Genomic DNA, 19,984 nt, shown 5'->3' with positions numbered 1-19,984 from the left:
ACAATGGGGCTCTTTTTTCTCTTTAAATCGTGCTGTGCATCTCTGCTGTATCTGGCTGCCCCTTAATAGCTCAAGGGAACTAGAGCAGAAATAAATACTGCCTTGCCACCTGGCTATTCGTGTTGTATCGTATTGCTAATAGCTAACAAAATTGATTGTCGCACAAAGGTGCTTCACAGAAGCATAATCTGGAAAATCCATGACGGATCAAAGGAAATGCTTGATCCAGGGCAATTGAGCAGATTTGGGAGGGAATTTCAGGGGTTTGGATGGCAGTATACATTACTGTAATTCGGGGCAGGGTGTGGAAAGTCACTGTCGATGCACTCTGCTGTTCCTGTGTGTTGGTGATGGAGGGGGTGAATGTTTCAGGTGGTGGATGGGGTGCCAGTCAAGTGGGCTGCTTTGTCCAGGATGTTGTCAAGCTTCTTGTGTGTTCATGGAGCTGCATTCATCCAGGCAAATTGAGAGTATTCTATCACACTCTCCTTGTATACATATTTAATCTAGAATTTTCTTTTGTAGACAGCACATAGGCTAATCGCAACCTGTCAGATAACCAGCTACATTTCAGCATTGTCTGACGCAAGTGCGACACACAAATCTTTGCAAACCCTTTGATGTTATCTGGAGTGTGACCATAATCGTAACAGTTGCCCTGATTGGAGCTTTTTCTTTGATTAGATGTTTGGCCAAGTTCAACTGACTGACAGCATCATTATGTAAAACTGTTTGTTTGAATTTCTAAAGGGTTACTTCTTGGAGAAATTGGGCCAAGGTATATTGCAGAAGTGATTTGATAGTTCGCACTTGTGTCGATAAATGGGAGGTGAGGTTGATGAGCCAGTGGCGTGGGGATATTGTCACTGGGCTAGTAATTCAGAGACCCAGGATTAATACCCTAGGGTCTGAGGTTCCAATCCCACCACAGCAGATGGTGAAATTTGAATTAAATAAAAGTCTGGACTTGAGGTCTAATGGTGACCATGAAACCATTGTCGATTGTTTTTAAAAAAAAATCCATCTGGTTCACATGGGACTCCAAAAAAAAAGTCCTCTGAAATGGCCAATCAAACTACTTAGTTCAAGGGCGGTTAGGGATGGACAACTACTGGCCCAGCCCAGTGACTTCTGCATCCCAAGAATAAGTAAAAGCACAAAATTGTTCTATACAGGCCAAGCTGAGCTCCTCGCAAAAGCAGTAACACATCTATGAAAATGAAAAGATTGCCATATTAACTGACTCACTTCCAACAATAATAGTGCAGAGTAGTCCATAGGCTCCAGATTGTGCCCTGGTAACTTAAAAAAAACTTTTGGTTTATAGCATAAGTGTGTCGCTGAGCAGCTTTCATGCTGATATTGTGGAATGCTTTCATGAATGATGCAGCTTGCAATTTATTTTATTTCATAAAGGTCTAATTTATTTTTTGATTCCAAGTCATTGGAAAAGGTTCAGTGAAAGGGCCCCAGGGGTGGCAACGGGCCATAAACCAAGAAAAGCTATGAAAAGAAGCTGTGAGCTAAACTGGCTGATTGGGCAGGGGGGAGAAATGGATTTGAAGGGAAAATTGTGAAGCTTTATGCCAAACTCAAGGAAAAGATTAAAAGGCCAATCTAAATAATACTTTGCTTGTCTTTCAGCCAACTTGGCTACAAAATTTGATGCTTGGTTTTTATGTGACTTTATGTACGAGGTGATGAGAAAGAGAACACTCGTTTTCAATGTAGTTGGCATTTATTATACATCCCTAACTTACCCTGAGAATCTGATGGCTGTGAGTCACTGGCATCCATGTAGCGATATTCTGTTGAGGGGGAATTTTTATTTGTAATGGCTTTGATCCCTTCAGAAGGCTCCTGGATGTAGTTGGATGTATGTGCGGCAATGGAGAGGTTATAATTAAGAAATAAATGCTTCGAAAAGTATCTCCATGCTGACTAAAATTATTAGAGGCAAAGCACTTCAATTCGCTGGGTGACCCTCATGCAACATGATACTGATCAGTTGTTCCTTGCAAATGCCAGTCAAGATTGAATTTGGAGAGGCCAGTGGTTCTGGGCCAGTGAGCGATCCTCCTGAGTGATGTGTGTTTATGGATGATGAAATGGTCAGTTTGGTTGCTGACACCAGGAAGGGTAGGGCAGGGGCAAAAGTCCCTTGATCAGGACCCATGACATGACTCGTGTGATGATGATGTTAAATAAATTGTTAGAGTGGGGAAACTGTTTGATACACAACACACTGAAAAATCTCATTGCCTTTTATTTCTACAGTGAACTTTTTATTTGTCTCGATCATTCCTTTTTGTCTTATTTTACAGATATCTACAGGAATTTCAGTTGAAAGGTAAGTGAAGCAGTACCTCGTGTTTTAGAGTTTGCAATCTTTATTTTCCACCACGTACGAAAACCATTTGTCTGCAATACCACATTTGAGATGTTTTCTATACTCAATTGGATTATGATTGCTTCATGCAAAGACACGAGGAGATTACTTGAATGCATGGACAGCAGGCAATCTTGTGACCCCACTCCCACTTTCCTGCTTCCCTTGCTCATCACTGAAGGTAGGAACCTCTCCAAGCACTGGTTACAATGCCAGAAAGAAAGAATAGTTCTGTGCCCAATGGTCAAGGTAAGAATGCAGTGAGATTCTGCAGACTAAGTTACAACAAAATGCTGATGGGCATCGAACAAGAAAGGTTGAGGGGAGCTGCACAGCGTGAGTTTGTATGCGATGACTTGAAGCATGGGAAGTCCAGCTCAAAACTTGTCAGAGGCTTTGTGCAGAATATGGGAGAGAATGGGTCATCTTGATCAACAGTGACTGCCACCAGCAGGTTGGCTGTTTTGGGGCTGTGACAGCCCGCTTTCCTTGCACAGTGTTGGCTGTGGCTCAATGGAGCAAATGGTGAAGCCCCGTGACTGCATGGTCGGTGAAGCGAGGGCATCTTCCTGCACTGCTCCTACGTAAAACATTGAGTTGGAAGACCTGCCTGAATTGAGGGGAAAACCCCTTTGCAAAACGTTTGTTCGGCTGAAGTGTTTGTCTTTCTGAACTTCTGAGGAACTGAATGCAGCTTTGGGTGTGCATCCACATTGCAGAAGGACAGTATCAGACACAAATGCCAACAGATCAATCTTTGCTTCGGCAGGTAACAAAAAGTTTGTACCTACACTCCCCTGCAAGTTAAACCTGATCCACTGCAATTTGATTACATGACATGGGATGGCTTAGGATAAATAGCAGAGAAACAGACAATTCAGTCCAACTAATCAACATTTGGCAGGACCTTCATTGAGAATTGTTTAGAGTGTCATAGATGAGAACTTTCATGCCCCAGTTAATTTGAACAGTGCTGTCAGAAGCACCTCCTGAGCTCGCCTCGGGTGCGGAACACACCGGAGGAATGGGCAACTTCAACGGGGATGCCTTTATCATTTTGTGCAGGTGACCAGGAATGATGTGTACTCAAATAATACAATTTCACTTCTATTAAAGGCCCAATTCATTGATGAAGACACAAGTCTTATTTAATGATGGATTAGGTTCAAGTAGGTGGGGCCCTTTCCAAACAGTGATGGTTTACTATCAGTACACAGGCTGACAATGGCTGGTGCCGCCCAATGAGTACTTGGACCCACTGTGAGAGTGTCTCCATGCATCTACCAGGTCAGGAAGGCTATCCAAAGTTGCAGATTTTTAAAATTAGAATTTACAGTGCAGAAGAAGGCCATTTGGCCCATCGAGTCTGCACTGGCTCTTGGAAAGAGCACCCTACCCCCTACCCAAGGTCAACCCCACCACCTTATCCCCATAACCCAGTAACCCCACCCAACACTAAGGGCAATTTTGGACACTAAGGGCAATTTATCATGGCCAATCCACCTAACCCACACATCTTTGGACTGTGGGAGGAAACCAGAGCACCCGGAGGAAACCCACGCACACACGGGGAGGATGTGCAGACTCCGCACAGACAGTGGCCCAAGCCGGAATCGAACCTGGGACCCTGGAGCTGTGAAGCGATTGTGCTATCCACAATGCTACCATGCTGCCCATTGATTGGCTTGCTGCAACTTCTCTGTTGCCAAACATGCTGTAATCACAGCATTTATGATCCCTACAGTGCTGAAGAAGGCCATTCGGGTCATCAAGTCTGCACCGATCCTCCGAAAGAGCACTCTACCCAGGCTTTATCCCCCTCCCTATCCCCGTAACCCCACCAAACCTGCACATATTTGGACTGTGGGAGGAAACCGGAGCACCCGGAGGAAACCCACACAGACACAGGGAAAAAGTGCAAACCCACACAGATAGTCACCCATGGCCGGAGTTGAACCCGGGTCCTTGGTGCTGTGAGGCAGCGGTGCTGACCACTGTTCTAGCCCGCTTCACTTTCAGCCACACCCCTAATTCATTTCACTCACTTTCCCTCTCCCTCCACCGAGTCACCTCCGACATTGCACAATCTGACAACCCTCCGTCATGTCCTTTAATTCTCAGTGCACAGCCATACAGTATACCAACACCTTCCTCAGCTGCACACCAGCAACACAGCTGCCTACCAGCAACACAGCTGCATGACTCTCTCTATTCCTGTTACCCCCTTCCACATCCTCCGCAATTGCATTGGATTAATTGATGCTCACCTGCCTTTGAGCCACTTTTTCATGAGGCAGATAATGGTACATTATTCAGCAGAGGAAGAAACATTACTACGGATGAAATAAAAACATCAAATACTGGACAAACTCAGCAGGTCAGACAGCAACTGTGGAGAGAGAAGGAAGCTTTGATAAAAAGTCACCCAGACTCGAAACGTTAGCTCCATTAGAAATTAGAAGCATATCAGCCTCCATGAACATTGGTGGTGGCAAGATTGTTGTGACTTATAACTGGCCAACCAATTGTCATTTCCAAAACACACCTTCTTCAGCGATCAGTCGCTGACGAGTGTGATTGTCCACCTCAGAATCTCCGTGATACTGGTCAGGGGTTCGGTACGTTCTTGCGTGGCTGATGAGCCTGATCCTAGAGTCACATCTTCAACCACACACTTTGATGGAACCATCAATTCACCAGACACGTGCTTTCAGATATGAACAGTGGTTTTAATCTACTTACTACAGAGCCAGCCTGTTACCTGTTGATGAACTCTCGATGAACTGCAGGCTGACTCTGGACAAGGGTATTTGTACAGCAGCACAGGGGGGAGGAGTCTAGGGTGGAGCCAAGGGTGGAGCTCTGTACAAACTCCTGAGCATTCCCAGAGCTGCTCCCCCTAGTGGTCGGATAACGCTACTGCGCTTACAAAGGTATTGGTAAATACAGTGTTAATTACCAAGTTATATTCACCACACACTTGGCACGTGTTTCCAGGTCAAATACAATGATCTGCATTTCAGTATTTGTACAACTCTGTAACCAAACAATTTCTCATCTCATCTGTGCCCATCACACAAGTAATAATACCCCTTTGCCAGAGAGGGTGAGGGCTTCCCAGGAGCTCATGCTTTCTTGGGGCATAAATCACGTAGCAAGTGCACTGTCACTGCCAACATCCGAAACCACCTTCTTGGACAGAGCTAAGTGGGATCTCACTCAGTGACACAGCACAAGTGAACGCAGTGGTGAGTGGAACAGCTCTGGCGAGTCCATGGCAGAGGGCAACTGCCCTCTCCCAAGCTCTGCTCAGTTAGACAGATAACTGAACCCAGGGGGCTCTCAATGAAAATGATTCCTAGCAGCTATGCAGTGGGGGCTGTTCTGGACTGCCAGGCACCATCTCTACTTAAAGCACAGAGATGGAGGAGTCCAACTTCCAACAACGTGAGAATCTGGCCACGGCTGGAAGTTGACTCTCGTCCGCTCAAGTCCGAGGCGACCTTGCTAACATTTTCCAGCAGCATATCTGCTGCTTTATATAAGTTGGCAGTGAGCCCAGGCCTGGTCATAGGCGTATTTGATCTGCTGCAGAGGGAGGGGTGACGTTCTGTTGTACTGAGAGAGGTAGAATTGCAAAAAGGAGACCAAGGTTCCTGCCTGTACCCGACAAGCTGCCCAGTCCCACTGGTGCACTCTGCCACTGCACAGGGGCACATGGAGCAGTCTTTGCCAGGGCGCATTGCAACCTCTTGAGTGTTGGAGCTCATCAGCCATGAGGACTTCAGATGCCCAAGTTTCCTGCCACTACCTCTGCTGCAGTGACGGAATACAGCACCGTGTCGAAGTAACAGACACAGGAAAATGAAGCTCGATGTTTCAATTTATGTAGAGGGGTGTTTTCAAATGCTCCTTTGATCACATTGAATTCATTACTTTGCACCAATTTCTCATATTCCCCAGTCTTGAATTGCATGTGTTAGTGGATGGAATCCGCTAAGAGTCAATTTGAAGGTTAATAAGTATCCCAAAACTTGGATGTCCTGGAATCGACTGCCACAAACACCAGTCCCATCATCCATCTGTCATGGGAGGGTTTGTATCAAGGCTCCTGTTTCACTCGTTTAAAAACACACACATGCTGGTCTATAAACCGTACCCTGCTGTGCAAAACAAATTGCACATGGTGGCTTTTTTATGGAAGGGGGGGGAGGGAGGAAGGGGGAAGAGGGGGCGGGAAGAAAGGAAATACTGCCAAGCTCCAACATTCCCTTTCATTACAATAACTATTTTTGTCTGTTGTTTAAATTATTATCACATGGTTTGGCAGTGGTGTTCAGGGTGAAATTCCTGTCCACAAAATGTTAAACTTATTAAGCTGACAATTTTTCTTCGGGTTTTGAAATATGATTCTAATTTCGGGTCACTGCACTTTTGTGGCAGGAAGGTCAAGTAATTGAATGATAATTGGTCCTTTTTTTTCCCCCCCCTCCCTGCCTTGCGTTTGCTGTGATTTTTGGACAATGTACAACCTTTGAGTTGAGCCAGCACTCCGACTAATTCAACACACTAAGTTTTTCATTCAACATGTTTTAAACTTTAAAAGGGGATTATGGTTTAATGATGAATGGTTCACTTCAAAAAAGGGATTGGTAGCCTAATGGTTCTTGCGCTAAACAAATAGCCCAAAAGTTGTAAGTTTAAGTCTCACAATGGGAGGTTGTAAAGTTGAATTTAATAAATCTGTTAATTTGTGGAATTGAGCATGAATGCTGTTGGGCTATCATAAAACGCTAATGGACTCGCTTAACGCCCTTCAGGGAGAGGAACTTGATGCTCAGTCTGGCCTTCATGTGGCTCCAGTGGTAAACTCTTGATGCACTTCTATGTTCTATTTTAAGGGCATTTAAGTGGTCACTGGATAGACATATGGATGAAAATGGAATAGTGTAGGTCAGATAGGCTTCAGATGGTTTCACAGGTCGGCGCAACATCGAGGGCCGAAGGGCCCCGTACTGCGCTGTAATGTTCTATGTTCTAAGGGGTCTTTTGGATTGTCAATAAATGCCCTGTCCCGAAGGTAAAATCTTGATGCTAAGTGGAGGGACATTTTAACAGAAAGGGGATTTGTTTGGGGGCAGTTTCGAGGCTTCAGTTGGCTTCAAGATTCAGCCACAAAATGGTGTTTGAGGCCACATTCTCCTGCTAGGAGTTGAACTGATCAAGAAGCCAGTTGGTCGAGGCCTTGCCCTTTAACTCAGCTTTGGCATGTGCCCCCCACTTTCCTGAACAGCAAGAGGCGTGGACATTATTGACACTCACCTGTCAATTGAAGAATCCTTTTATTTAGAGCAACTCACAATGGGGGTTTATGTGGCTCCAATATAGTTCTTTTCTCTCTGATTACACCAACCAGAATGATACTTGTGCAGTGGGATGCTGTCTGTTATACGGTGAGGTATCACTGAGGAGGCATCTTGTATAACAGTGAGGTTTGTTGGAACAACAATAGGTTGAACCATATACAGGCCTGAGGTATATCATACATCTCTTTACTCCTCGAATCCCAGGTCCACACTGCCTGGGCCCCTACAGCCAAGTCCGCACATTTTATTTAGAACATAGAACATACAGTGCAAAAGGAGGCCATTCGGCCCATCGAGTCTGCACCGACCCACATTTAAGCCCTCACTTCCACCCTACCCCTGTAACCCAATAACCTTTTTGGACACGAAGGGCAATTTAGCATGGCTAAGCCACCTAACCTGCACGTCTTTGGACTGTGGGAAGAAACCGGAGCACCCGGAGGAAAACCCACGCAGACACGGGGAGAACGTGCAGACTCCACACAGACAGCGACCCAGTGGGGAATTGAACCTGGGACCCTGGTGCTGTGAAGCCACAGTGCTATCCACTTGTGCTACCGTGCTGCCCGGTATTTCCTCCTCCATTGGTTGAGGTTTGCGCGCTCCCATGCGATAAGCCCCAGCAGGTCACGTGTCCTGGGCAGCATGGTAGCACAAGTAAATAGCACTGTGGCTGAATGGCCTCCTTCTGCACTGTGTTCCCGCTAAAGCTTGCCTCTTAAAGGGGCCATGCTACCAAGTCCCTCGGTACATACATTAAAGTAAAGTCACCATAGTTCCAGATGACCATAGGCTGCTTTCCCCTTTGAGGGGAGTGGGGGGCGGGAGAGAGCTGACCGGTGGTGATTTAACCTGAGGATCACTACACCTCGGGCGAAGGGCACAGTTCATGAATAACCTCAGCTGGTCTGGGAATTGAACCCACTCCCCCCCGGGTATGTATATACATCACAGGTAATTAACAATTAACTATGGAAATGAAGTCAGTGTAACAGGGACTTCTTAGGCCTCACTTCCCTGACTGGTTCCTCTAGCAGTGAGATAGCATCTTTGTCAACAGTAGGAGGTTGCCTTGAGGTCTCTCCAGGTGCATTGGGGGCACCTTGCACAAGGTTCTTTGCCTTCATTAGGTCATCCCACATAGCAATGAGAAAGGATTTGCTTGGTGCAGAGGGACGGACTACCCAGTGGAAAGATTGGGCAGTTGCATCTCCATGAATGGCAGAAAGCTGTCTTGGCTCCCTCGAGGCTATATGCTTGTGGTATTTGTGACCTTTTCCCAATTTTTCTCCATGGGGAAAGTAAATGATCTGTCTTGAACGCAGCAGAATATGACATGAAATCCCAGTAATGGGCAAGACTGATGGAGGGGTGCCTACCCCCAGACCCCCATTGAGGAGTCTTTGAAGATGGTAGGGTACCAGGACAGAGGTGCCATTTCTATTGGGTTGGCATTCCAAGAAGGCAAGAGACAAGGGTGCATCAAGAACGCAAAACATAGTCCTCATGTGTCCACATACGGACATGGAGTTCCACCACAAGCATGGGATGAGGAAATGGGGAAACCCAAATTAATTGCTTGCGTTCTCTTCCATAGAGCTAGGTCAAACTGACGGACACTGGGCCGGAGAGAGCAGGGAACAGCTGACCACCTCGAAGGAGTGGCCCTCCTTCACCTCCGAGGGTGCGACTTCCCGACGTCCCATCATTCACCTGCACCCTCCACCAGTGCAGATGCACTCCCGTCGGTGGGCATTCACTCACAATTAGATCCAAGGTTACCAGCTGGTGAGCACATCAACATCAGCAACTGACGGAGGCTGTGACAGCCAAAGGTTCTGGCAGTCCCGAGGACCGTGGGAGGCCAGGCCCCTGCTGAGCCCAGCCCTTTGCAGTGGCACATTAAACAGCAGTTGCTGGAGCTGCAGCCAGAGCTGTGTAATCATCTGGCAGAGCTTTCAAAGGCTTTGCACATTCCCTCCTCTGACCATCCAGGCAATGGACATTACCTTGTCTCTGGAGTGTGTATGCATGGCTTCCTCCATTGAAAGAGTGTGACCTCTGGAGAGCCTGTTCCAGGAAACATCTCTGTGGATGCTATAGGTGCATGCAGACCAGCGTGCCATCATATTGTAGGAACACCATGAAGTAGTGGCAATGTGAGAGGGGAATGAGGTGCCTCATGGATTCTCCACCAGGTTCTCATTCTCCTCAGTCCTAAGTGAACCTCGCAAGGGAGGAGAGGAGTAGCTGACTTCTATTTTTGGGAGTTCCTCTCGGAGCACTCCTGATGTGGACAGAAGCTTCTCAGCTCCTCTGCCAGTAATATCTGCACCTCAAATCGCTGTGACGACAGAGGAGGCCTATGGAAGAATCCCTCAGCATGCTGGGGCCTCCAGGCCTCTCACAGCCCAACATGCACTTCTTTGGACTGTGGGGGGAAACGGAAGCACCCGGAGGAAACTTACGCAAACTCCACAGCTCGTGTGCACCGTTGCTCCCTCAATATACTTTGACTCTTTCTCATGTCCATTCTAATCTGGCATTAGTTTCCCACAAGTCCTGAATCTCAAGGAAGGATGTTAGTTGGTCACATGAGGTGCCAATCGCAAGTGAGTGGGCAGTTGTTGGAGACCTGGCCAGCAGTGGAGAGTCTCAATAGGCACAGGATCCTCCACTCTGATCAGCTAGAAGTGGATGCCAAGCCTTGGGGTGGTCATCCTTGAAAAGTAAATTTATGGAGCAACAATGGAAAGAGTGTGTGGCCCTGTTCGAATTTCTAGAAAACTGCCGGAGAGAGATTGGAGGAGTCCATCTCGAGTGTCATAATGCCTTAGGCTTTTTCCATTGACATCAATGCAAAGAATGGCCATCTTCCTAGAGAATCTGACCTTTGGAAGGAAAATAATTCATGATGGCACACAGTAATGGCTTGCACACTCTAACAGGATGACATCCATCCAGCAACCCCTGGAGGTGCATCCAAACATTCCCATTCTCCAGCATTTGCGGACTCACGAAGATTGAGAAAAGGCATGTGGCGGCTTTTCTCTGCTCTCCAAATTTTCATCCCTTGCCACTCCTCTTTCCTTCTCCCCGGCCCCCACAGCAGAACTCAGCAGGCTGCCTCTTGCCTGAATGACCAAACCTGCCCCTGCACAGGAACAGGAGGACCCCAACAACCAGAGGACCATTGACCACAGTAATCTCAGCTCTCAAAGTAGGAGAATGAGCAGCCTATTTCCTGTGCTGTAGCACCAACTAGAAGTAAGAAGACTCTGGATTCACTTGGGTGTTCCGAACAATTCCTTTAAACGTAAAGGAAACATGCGCTCTATTTCAAGTCTCTATTGTCCAGCTACCTCCATTGTTATCTCCCACTTTCCCAAATGGGTACGATGTGGAGATGCCGGCATTGGACTGGGGTGAGCACAGTTAGAAGTCTGGGTGTGAACCTTGAGACTGGTCTGACCAGAGTGGGAGACACGCAAAGGGTGTGAAAGAGACCACATGGGAATGATTTGTGTTCTGAACTCCTTGATTTAAATGGATTGTTAATAATTTAGATTGCTTTCTCCATTTTTTAACCCTTGTGAATTGGTCATGACCATTACTATTTTGCTGGGACAGATTTGGAGTTTTGTTTCAGATATAAAGCATTTAATCTGAGGGTTTTTGTAGCATCTTGTTGATTATTCGAGCTTTACTTTTGTGATCATTTTGAACGCTTGGACTAGGTTACTCTGCTGTATAAATCAGAAGCCACTGATTACACTCCAGCTTCAGCCTATTGCACTGGATTTACTGTGTAACTAATCCTTACAAACCGCTCATCAATCCAACAATTAATGGATTTTGAATGCTTAACAATTCATGCTGGCAATTTAGAGGCGTCTGCATTTAAATTGAAGATTTTTGGTCATTGTCTGTTTACATGAATAGAATTGACAGCAAATGGATCATGTCCCGAGCTGGTCCTTGTGTTCCATACTCAGTTTTTCCTCTCCTGTATGTTTGAATAGCTTCCCCTTATCTAACCCTCCAGCCTGTTACTCCCTCGCTGGGTACTTTTGTTTGGAATGTAAGGACAGGCCATCTGAAGGCCCCCCCCCCAATTCAGTTCCCAGCCTGGAGATTTTTCAGTTAAATCAGCAATGATAGTAATGGTGACCATGAAGCAACTTTAAAAATCTGGTTCACTAAAGTTAGAAAAGGACATTTGCAGCCCTTGCCTGGTCTAGTTTCTGAATTCAGGCCCACAGCACTGCCAAGCCAACTTTGATAGTCCTTTCCACGTACACCACATCTACCACTGAGCACGACCAGGGCAGCAACTGCATGGGTACGCCACCTGCAAACCTTTCCCCAGGTTATATCATCCTGACCTGGATATATGTCAGTACTCCCTCCCTAACACCACTCTCGGCACCCCAGCCCCAAAGACTGCCAGTGTTCATGAAAGCAGCTTACCACCACCACCTTCTGGATGGCAATTGGGCAATTGCTGTTCTTTCCAGTGATCTGTCATCCCAGGATCAGGTCCTTGATATTTTGAGTGGTTTGTTGTTCTTTAGGAGCTCCGCAAGTAAAACCATAGAGACTGACAGGCTCTCATCCACTAGTATACATTCATTACTAGTGCAAACTGGGCTGGTTTAGCACACTGGGCTAAATCGCTGGCTTTGAAAGCAGACCAAGGCAGGCTAGCAGCATGGTTCAATTCCCATACCAGCCTCCCTGAACAGGCGCCGGAATGTGGCAACTAGGGGCTTTTCACAGTAACTTCATTGAAGCCTACTCAATAAGCGATTTTCATTTCGTTTCAACTGAACACCTGCCACTCTTTTTGATGATGGATTTAAAAATGTCCCTACTGGGTGATGTTCAGAAGGAGCCCAGCCAAAAGGTTGAGTTCAGCCAGAAGAGGCCAGTCAATGGGGGTATTATGTTATGGCTGTAAAGTTGATGGAACGTGTGGACTGCATGAGATGGGATTGGCTGCAGAAGTGGTTTCATCGACTGCCAACAGAAATTTGATTAGTGGCTTTGAAGGAATAAACATGTGTTTTGTTGGATTACCAACATAGCCAGTGATTTATTCCAGCCATCCTGCTATTATTTTGGTGTTCTACATTAGCAAAGCTGTGTTTATGCCAATATATATATTTTTTTGCCGTAGCCTCACAGAAAGGAGTTCCTAATCTATTTCCTCACTCTAGGAATCCTGACGTAACCACCAACACGCTGAGAATTTTAATGGATCAACACTGAGGATGACCCATTCTGGACTGGTGCTTAGTTCTTGTTGGAATAATTTTGCCCCTTGATTTCCCCAAACATTTGTTCTTGCCAGTCTGATGTGATCATGCTCTGAGCTACACCTGGAGCCTGATGTGTTCTATAGTGTAAAACACCATCAAACAGATTTAGAAATATTTACATGTGAACCATTAATAATTAACCCATCCCAATCCCAATTGCCTACTTCCATTGCTGGACACTATCCAATTTGGCCAACAGTTTGGACAGTAGGATCATTTTAACATGGATTTTATTCCTTTTTAAGTTCCACTACACAATGTGGAACCTATTCTACTTTTAAAGGTGACATCGAAGGTCAGCTAAAAGTGCTCTCTGGTCATGCAGTAATTGCTGAGTAACTCTCCTCTTGCTCTGTGGTGATTACGCAGCCCAGAATAACACCGTTACTGTGCTGGTGTGAATTATTTTTACCAGTCATCTGGTTCTTTGGTTATCTGTGATGGGCTCTTTGCATTAAACTGTGTAGTTAGCTGGACCCCAACGGGTCAGTGTCTGTAAGTGATTCAAGACTTCCCTTCCCTACACCCAACCTCCTCCGACTCCTCGTGAGACTGGTAGGGAAGAACGTCCTTAATTATATGTAATTTTCATGATATTAATGAGCTATTTTAGAATTGTAGTCGCTGGCTGTCATGTCTCCTACATTGCAACAAGCACTGAGTAAGGTTTTATGAACAGCAATGTGATGATGACCAAATGATCTGATTTTTAATGTTGATTCAGGGAACATTATTGATCGCAACACCAGGGAGATCTCCCCTGCTCTTTGGAATAGTGGAACGGGTCCAAAGATGTGCAGGTTAGGTGGATTGGTCATGCAAAATTGCCCCTTGGTGTCCAAAAAAAAAGGTTAGGTGGGGTACTGAGTTACAGGGATAGGATGGAGGCATGGCCTTAAGTCGGGTGCTCTTTACAAGGGCAGGTGCAGACTCAATGGGCCAAATGGCCTCCTGCACTGTAAATTCTATGATGGAACAGGATGAGCAAGAGGTTTTGTTTAATATCTTGTTGGAAAGTCAGCGCATCCCAGAGTGTAGCACTCCCACAGATACTGCACTGCCAGCCTAGATTATGACCTCGTGTTTGGAGTAGTTGAGGAATAATAATAATAATCGCTTATTGTCACAAGTAAGCTTCAATGAAGTTACTGTGAAAAGCCCCTAGTCGCCACATTCCGGGGCCTGTTCGGGGACGCTGGTACAGGAATTGAACCCGCGCTGCTGGCATTGTTCTGCATTATAAGCCAGTTATTTAGCCCACTGTGCTAAAACAGCCCCTATGGAATGCAATTTTGCTTGAAAATGAAAGGACAAATTGCTTACTAATAGTACCAGATACTTGTGAATTGGTTTCTATCATTCATAATGTTACCATCATATGGGTGTTGTGATGAGTATGGGAGGGATACAGCATCAATTTCCCCCTTTATCCTGACTACATAACTCTGACAGAATGGTGGCAGCCTTCTAGAATCGAGTTTGCAACAATCCCCATTTGTCCTCCTCCAGTTCTCTACCCAAAGGCAGATCTGACCTACAGCATCACAACCTCCACTGTGGATAGGACAAAGAGGTAGGTCTCAAATCCACCGAAGCCCGAACAAGGATCAAACCCTATACTGTTGGCACTGACCTGTCATCCAGCCAAGTGAGCTAACTGAACCCTTATGTTTGAGTTACTGTAGCAATCAATGCGTTGTTGTAGCTATGTCAGGATTCCTAGAGGGAGGAAATAGAAGAGGAACTCCTTTCTATGAGAGTGCAGCAAAAAAAAAATACTGGCATAAACACAGCTTTGTTAATGTAGGAGCTATGAATAGTGATGGTAGAGAAATTTCTCCTGCTCTTACCAGCTGCCGTCAGTGTATGTTGGAAAGATATGCAAGTTGATGCTCAACCTGTTTGGCCGTATTAGGTGCGTACCTTCCTTGGCCATCAGATCCTGAATGAGGCAGGGACACTACCCACAGCACCGCAAGATACGTGGAGTCTTTACCATAGCAGTGAATATCCCAAGATGCTAAATGTAAACTCTTCACTTCAGCTTGAGAGTCTTGAACTTTAATGTTGGTTGTGGACTGAGTTGCCTGGTCCCAACACCCTTGGGGAAAAAATATTTATCTGAGATTCCTCTACAGCATAACCTTTGCAATTGTCTTTGTAAATCGCCCTAAACCTCTTTGATGCATTTTTGCATCCAGTTGGGGTACAAATCATACCCTTATCTGAAGGTCAAAAGTATCAGGCAAAGATCCCAAACAAATAATGTGAAGACCCAGAACTGACTATTAGAAAATTGTATGGAATAGTTTTATCTGGATTGGAGCCAGTAACGTCACAAAGAAAATACATTATGATTTCAGGATATTGAAGAATAATAGTATTTGCGAAACAAAAGTGATCTTATTTGTTACCTGGCTGGTGCAGTAACAGAGATGTGTGTTTTAGTAGATAATATATTTCTGTAATAAAAGTTCGGATCCCTCCCAGTAGGTTTGGCAGAGATCCATGGAGACTCCCTGTTAAACTGCAGCTGAGGATGCAATGCCATCACAGCACTGCCCTCATTTGTCTTGTGCCTCTAATAATATCACTTTTAAATAGGTCAAGTATCCAAATGTGGATGGTATTTAACCCTCTGAGTATTTAAGTTTCAAAACGTTAACTCCTCTGCAATGTATCTGGAGCAACCTGAGTTTTTGCAACAGAAGAATATTTTGGAAGGCAGCTGAATGGGAACTGGCCCAGAGGAAAAGAGGAGGTTTCACCTTGACTTTCATTGCCCGAATGTGGGGTTGTGGCAGAATCCATCTGGACGGAATTGGATTATTATCTGGAAAGGCAGCCGGTACAGGGTTATAGGGAGAAGCAGGGGAAGGGGCACTGGCATTAAGTGAGAGCTGGTGCAGAAACGATGAGCCTCCTGTGCTCAAATAAATCTGTTCTTAATGATATTTTGAGTGAGATTTTAAATTGCTGCCTGTGTCCAGTGATAATTAAGAGGAAGCAGAGGGTAAAACAACACCGAGTTTTCTTTTAAAAGGAAAATGTGCTCTTATAGTCTTTCATCTTGTATTGTCATTTGCCCCGTTGCTCTCCTCTTCTCATTCAGACTTCCTAACTCTGTCCTTGTCATGGTTCAATGGGTGGCACTTTCACCTTTGAGTCAGGAGGTCATATTAATGTTAATTGTCACTTAAAACATGGCCAGAAAAGCCAGCCAGAGTGCAGCACTGTTGGAAGTGTTGCCTCTTGGCCGAGACATTAACCTGAGGCTTCATCGGATTTCTCTGGTTGAGATCTTGAGACATTTCCTGGCCAACATTTACTCTTTAACCATCACCTCAATTATCTAGTCATTGTTTAGTTGTCTATGGTATTAGACACACTGGGCTAGACAGCGGTCAATTCAAGCCCCACTCATCCTGGAGTCACAACACAAGTGAATTAACCAATAATTCTTTTAAAAATATCCAAAGTCTTTGGCCCTTGGCTGCCCTGTAATTACGGTCACCAGGTTTGTAAATTTAAACACAATTATTGTTTATTTATAACAAGAACTATAATGAAATATGCAGCAAATACAACTGGGTAACTATAATCTAATTCCTAATTCCCACTTTAACTTGCCTCCCCCCCCCCCACCCTCATATGACACACAGACACGTGTTGAATGGGGTAAAGATCATTAGCGAAAGGAAGAAAGAGTCTTTGTTTTAGATGATGGTTTTAGCAGACCTTTCTTCACAGAAACCGTGGAGATGAAAGTCTTTGGTTTACATCCTGTAATGATCATCTTTGTAGATTCATTTATTCAGGTTCTCTGCAATTGCTCACAGCTTTTTCTGGAGAGGCCCCTTACTTCTGTTCGATCTTTACTTTCAGTTTGAGGATTGCATTCAGGCTTTCGTAGTTTCAGGATAACAACACTCTCACGCCTTTTGGAGAGAGCTAGCACCCACAGCATGCTCTTGGGACCTTGCGTGCACAATCTAGAATGGTTCTCCTGTAATACCATCATCCAGGCTCTCTGCCAGTTCAGCGACCATAAGACATAGGAGCAGAATTAGGCCACTCGGTCCATCGAGTCTGCTCCGCCATTCAATCATGGCTGATATTTTTCTCATCCCCATTCTCCTGCCTTCTCCCCATAACCCCTGATCCCCTTATTAATTAAGAACCTATCTATATCTGTCTTAAAGACAGTAATTTGGCCTCTGCAGCCTTCTGCGGCAAAGAGTTCCACAGATTCACCACCCTCTGTCTGAAGAAATTCCTCCTCATCTCTGTTTTAAAGAATCGGCCCTTTAGTGTGAGATTGTGTCCTCTGCTTCTAGTTTTTCCTCCAAGTGGAAATATCCTCTCCATGTCCACGCTATCCAGGCCACTCAGTATCCTATATGTTTCAATAAGATCCATCCCTCCTCCTTCTAAACTCCAACGAGTGCAGACCCAGAGTCCTCAACCGTTCCTCATACGACAAGTTCTTCATTCCAGGGATCATTCTTGTGAACCTCCTCTGGACCCTTTCCAAAGCCAGCACATCTTTCCTTGGATACGGGGGCCCAAAACTACTCTCAATACTCCAATGGGGTCTGACTAGAGCCTCAGAAGTACATCGCTTCTAGGGATGTATTCCAGCCCTCTCGACATGATTGCTTACATTGCTAACCCTGCCCATGTGGAGAAAAACACCGAGGTTCTTGTCTTTCTGCTGCCAGGAGCCAAGCTGAAACCTTGGAACCCTGCAAAGCATCCCAGTGGAATAATATCCAATCACCACCTGTTAGCGGGGACAGCACAGCCTTTTGGGTGAATTCATTGGCCACCAGCTAAATCAATCAAACTGAGTCCAAACCAATCCCTCTCTGTGGTGCCGGCTAGTCTGCAATTCTAATCTAAACAAGCTTCTGGATTCTTCTGTTTAAATTAAATATACAGGCTGCTTGCCTTAAAGTGATATGTCCAATAACCATCCATGAATCAAAATAATAACAGCAAAATAAAAGGAAGGGGAATAAACAGGATGGACCCTTACACTGGGAACTTGCTGCATGCAAATTGGCTTTCACCTTTCCCATATTGCAACAATTTGATTTCTACACTAAATTGTACTTAATGATAGTGAAATACTTTGGAAGATTGTATAAATATAATTGTTCAATTTGTTAATGTAATGTCTCACTCACTGCACAGTCAAAAGAGGAAAGGCAAAACTTGCATTTATGTTACGCCTTTCACAACGTCTGGATACTTCCAGCACCTAGCCAATCAAATAGTCTGGATGGGGCCACTGGCTATTCGTTGTCTGCATTGCAACAATTTAGGCACAGCAAGCTCCCACAAATAGTAATATGATAATGACTGGAAGATCTTCCTATAGTGATGTTGATTGAGCAATTTAAATAGGAGCCACGCCCATTTGAAAACCCTTGAAAAATGAAATGAAATGAAAATCGCTTATTGTCACGAGTAGGCTTCAATGAAGTTACTGTGAAAAGCCCCTAGTCGCCACATTCCGGCGCCTGTCTGGGGAGGCTGTTACGGGAATTGAAGCGTGCTGCTGGCCTGCTTGGTCTGCTTTAAAAGCCAGCGATTTAGCCGAGTGAGCTAAACCAGCCCCTTCTGGTATGAATGGCACATGGGAATAGTTGAGGTCAGTTGTGTCCTATCTCTGATTGGAAACTATGCCATTACCGGGAGTTTGGCAGCAAAATGATTGTTGCAGTCCCAATAATCCAGAGATCAGGATTACTGATGCAGAAACATGAAAATCCCACAACAGCAGCTGGGAGGATTTAAAAAAAATATAAATGTAGAGTGTCAATTTCACTTTTTCTAATTAAGGGGCAATTTAGCGTGGCCAATCCACCTCGCCTGCACATCTTTGGGTTGTGGGGGCAAAACCCACGCAAACACGGGGAGAATGTGTAAACTCCACACGGACAATGACCCAGAGCCAGGATCGAACCTGGGATCTCGGCGCCGTGAGGCAGCATGGCTAACCCACTGCGCCACCGTGCTTCTCCTTTACTGGTGATCTTAAACTTATGTCCTCTCGTTACCCACTCACTAATTTGGGCCAATTTAACTTTGTAAAAATGAATTTAGCGTACCCAATTAATTTTTTCCAATTAAGGGGCAATTTAGTGTGGCCAATCCACCTACCCTGCTCATGTTTGGGTTGTGGGGTGAGACCCACGCAAACACGGGGAGAATATGCAAACTCCACACAGTGACCCACAGCCGGGATCGAACCTGGGACCTCGGCGCCGTGAGGCAGCAGCGCTAACCACTGCGCCACCGTGCTGCCCCAGCTGAGAGGAATTTAAGTTCAATTGAATGAATCTGGGATAAAATGCTGGTGTCCGTAATGGTGATCACGAGACTACTGGATAATCTTTTTAAAATCCATCAGTTTCGAGGTCTTTTAGGGAGGGAAATCTTCCATCCTCACCCTGTCTGGCCTAACTGTGACCTCCAAGCCTCCATTGTGGTTGACCTTTAAACTGCCCTCTGTAAAGGCCTCATAAGCCACCGGTTGTATTCAATAAGGCAGCTCACCATCACCTTCTCGAGGGTAATTAATGATGGCGATAAATGCTGGCCTTGCTAGTGAGGCCCATACCTTGTGACAATTTTATTTAAATTCCCAGCCAGTCACTAGTGTTCCCTCTTGAACTGCACAATCGTGCACCAATCTGGAATGTACCAAGTGCAGTAAAACCGGGGGGGGGGGGGGGGGGGGAATTCTCGGTCCGCCAGTCGCTTTTTCCTGGGTGACGCGCTCTCACAGGCAGAGGGATTCTCCGTTTTTGTTTACACTTACAAAAATTCCGAGATTTCTCTGTCACCTGCCAATGGGATTTCCCATTGTGGCCACCCCACGCTGCTGGGAAAGCCGCAGG

The 19,984-nt window shown here is 45.5% G+C and overlaps 1 protein-coding gene across 3 annotated transcripts in view; it reads left to right on the top strand.

The window, feature by feature from the left end:
* Positions 1–19,984, top strand: part of LOC119954415 (src kinase-associated phosphoprotein 1-like) — a 511,846-nt gene that overhangs the window by 16,550 nt on the left and 475,312 nt on the right. For all 3 annotated transcript variants that reach the window (XM_038779618.1, XM_038779616.1, XM_038779617.1), the window contains one exon: positions 2,325–2,350. In XM_038779618.1, the coding sequence (XP_038635546.1) occupies positions 2,325–2,350 (26 nt within the window). The remainder of the gene's footprint in view (positions 1–2,324; positions 2,351–19,984) is intronic.

This window comes from Scyliorhinus canicula, chromosome 19, assembly GCF_902713615.1.
Source record: "Scyliorhinus canicula chromosome 19, sScyCan1.1, whole genome shotgun sequence".
Taxonomy (NCBI): domain Eukaryota; kingdom Metazoa; phylum Chordata; class Chondrichthyes; order Carcharhiniformes; family Scyliorhinidae; genus Scyliorhinus; species Scyliorhinus canicula.
Note: the sequence above shows the minus strand (reverse complement) of the source record. Positions and strands in the feature narration are given on the sequence as shown.